The 2051-nt window shown below is 45.9% G+C and overlaps 1 protein-coding gene across 1 annotated transcript in view; it reads left to right on the forward strand.

Annotated features, from left to right (window-relative positions):
• Positions 1 to 226: 226 nt before the first annotated feature.
• Positions 227 to 2051, forward strand: part of LOC109955595 (inhibin beta B chain-like) — a gene marked incomplete at its 5' end in the record, with an annotated part of 10849 nt that continues 9024 nt past the window's right edge. Inside the window, 1 exon segment of the mRNA XM_020591896.1 lies at positions 227 to 611. Within this exon segment, the coding sequence (XP_020447552.1) occupies positions 227 to 611 (385 nt within the window).

Here is a 2051-nt window from a genome sequence, read left to right on the forward strand (position 1 = left end):
CCTAAAAACCGGAGTAAGGAGGACTTAGCTCTCAGTTTTTGACAGGTTGTTGAGCATGACCAAAGCCATCCAAATAACGATGTAATAAAAAGATTTCCTGCAAACACACCCTCGAGTGAATGGAAACAAACAGCACTGACTGGTATCCAAGTGCGTCAGACTTGAGCGGACCGCCGTTACGCATGGAGACAGCTCGAGACTGAGGATTTTTTAAATATTATTTTATTTTATTTTATTTTATTTTTTGCCAATTTATTTTACTTTGTATGATTTAAACTCTGACAAAAGAGGAAAGAAGTTATTCTACTCCTCCTCAAACAGAAAATGCGCGTCCTGCGGCCTCGCTCAGCCGAAGGACCCCGAGTCGGGCCGGCTGAACCTGGACTTCCTAGAGGCGGTCAAGAGGCACATCTTGAGCAGGTTGCAGATGCGGGAGAGGCCCAACATCACGCACCCGCTCCCGAAGGCGGCCATGGTTACGGCGTTGCGGAAGCTCCACGCAGGGAAGCTACGGGAAGACGGGAGGGTGGAGATCCCCAACTTTGACGGACACCCGATGAGCAACGAGGTGCTGGAGGAGAGCTCGGAGATCATCAGCTTTGCAGAGAAAGGTGCAAAAATGTTAATCTCCTTCATCTTTGGGCTTTAATGTCTTCATGAGGTGTAACAAAAACCTTTTCCACCTGATTTCAATTAAATGTAACGTTGGTCACAAATTGTCTTATAATATACTTAGTTTAAGAACCTTAAAAACACTGCTGTTAATTGTAAGAAATGTGAAATTCTCATAGACGGCATCAAGTTTTTGCTACTGTTTTGTTACAGAAAATAAGATGCGGGATGCAGTCCAAGGTGAAATGCTTGTCTTCAACAAGTCAGAGCATCCTGCAGGGAGGCAAGAGCTGACAGGATCCGACACAGAAACAAATTCTTGTGTTGTAGTTTTTGAAGGATATGAAATGCAGCTGAGATAAGGATTCAGGAGCTGCTTTTAACAAAGACATCAAATTTGACCCTGAAAACATCCTCCTTACCCACAATCTCCAAAAACAGGCAGATTGAACCCTTTTAATATGACCTTACTTTGGCTGAATTATAAAACCATACTATGAGCTTTTTAGACTGATGTGGTTTCAGCGTTTACCGCTGTCAGATTAATAAAACGACGTTTGATGCATGTAGCTGACGAATCAGGTGCTGCTCAGGGACTGGGTGAACATCAGCCAGCTCTGCTCTGTGCGTGTGTGTGTTTCAAGCTTGTGACTGAATGAGAAACAACCCAGAAAACATGCTGATGTTGAACAGATGTTGTTGCAAGCGCCGGAAACTTCGCCAGAATCAAAGCAAAACCCCATCTGTAGCGGCTACCTGCACTGCTCTGTGAAAATGGAAGCTTCACATCTTTCTGGTCCAAGTTTCTAAAGATGTTTAAACAGTTTCTTCAGAAGACCTTGTCTTCTTCTTCTTGCTGTCTATTAACTGTAACATTCATCATTTGTTGGATGTTTCTAGCGTGAAAACCTTAGTTGGCCCCCTAAAGTCAGGCAAGTGTCTCCAGTAACTGCAGCTGATTTGGTTTGTCCTCTGAGGCTGCAGTTTGTTCTGTACGCAGTGATTTCGCTGGTTTTTGTGTTGATCAACAAAGATGGAAAGAGCTGTTATCATCTAGAAAGACGGATTTAAAACGGCAACATTGTGAACTCAGTTTGCTGGATGGGGATCTGACGCATGCCCTAATTACATTTCGAGGTTTTCTTCCTTTAGAATTGGGATTTTAATGAATGGGCTACGCTGCTGCGTTCATGTGCTCAAGAGAAAGTTGGATCCGGGTGTTGCGTTCAGGTTCCTAGAAACCCCAGCCTCACACAAAGATAAACTTGGGCGGCTTTCCTCCGTGTCGGCGGAGGGCTGCTTCCCGCTGAGGGCCTTTTAGTTTCGGATGTTTCTCCCCGTGGCCGCTGTGTTGCGGTCCTTCCACCTCGGCGCCGTCTGCCTGCCAGCTGGCTGCGTTACCGGCGGTGAGCGGCTGCCACTCGGGACCAGGCGCGACC

Source organism: Monopterus albus, unplaced genomic scaffold, assembly GCF_001952655.1.
Source record: "Monopterus albus unplaced genomic scaffold, M_albus_1.0 scaffold16.1, whole genome shotgun sequence".
Classification (NCBI taxonomy): Eukaryota; Metazoa; Chordata; class Actinopteri; order Synbranchiformes; family Synbranchidae; genus Monopterus; species Monopterus albus.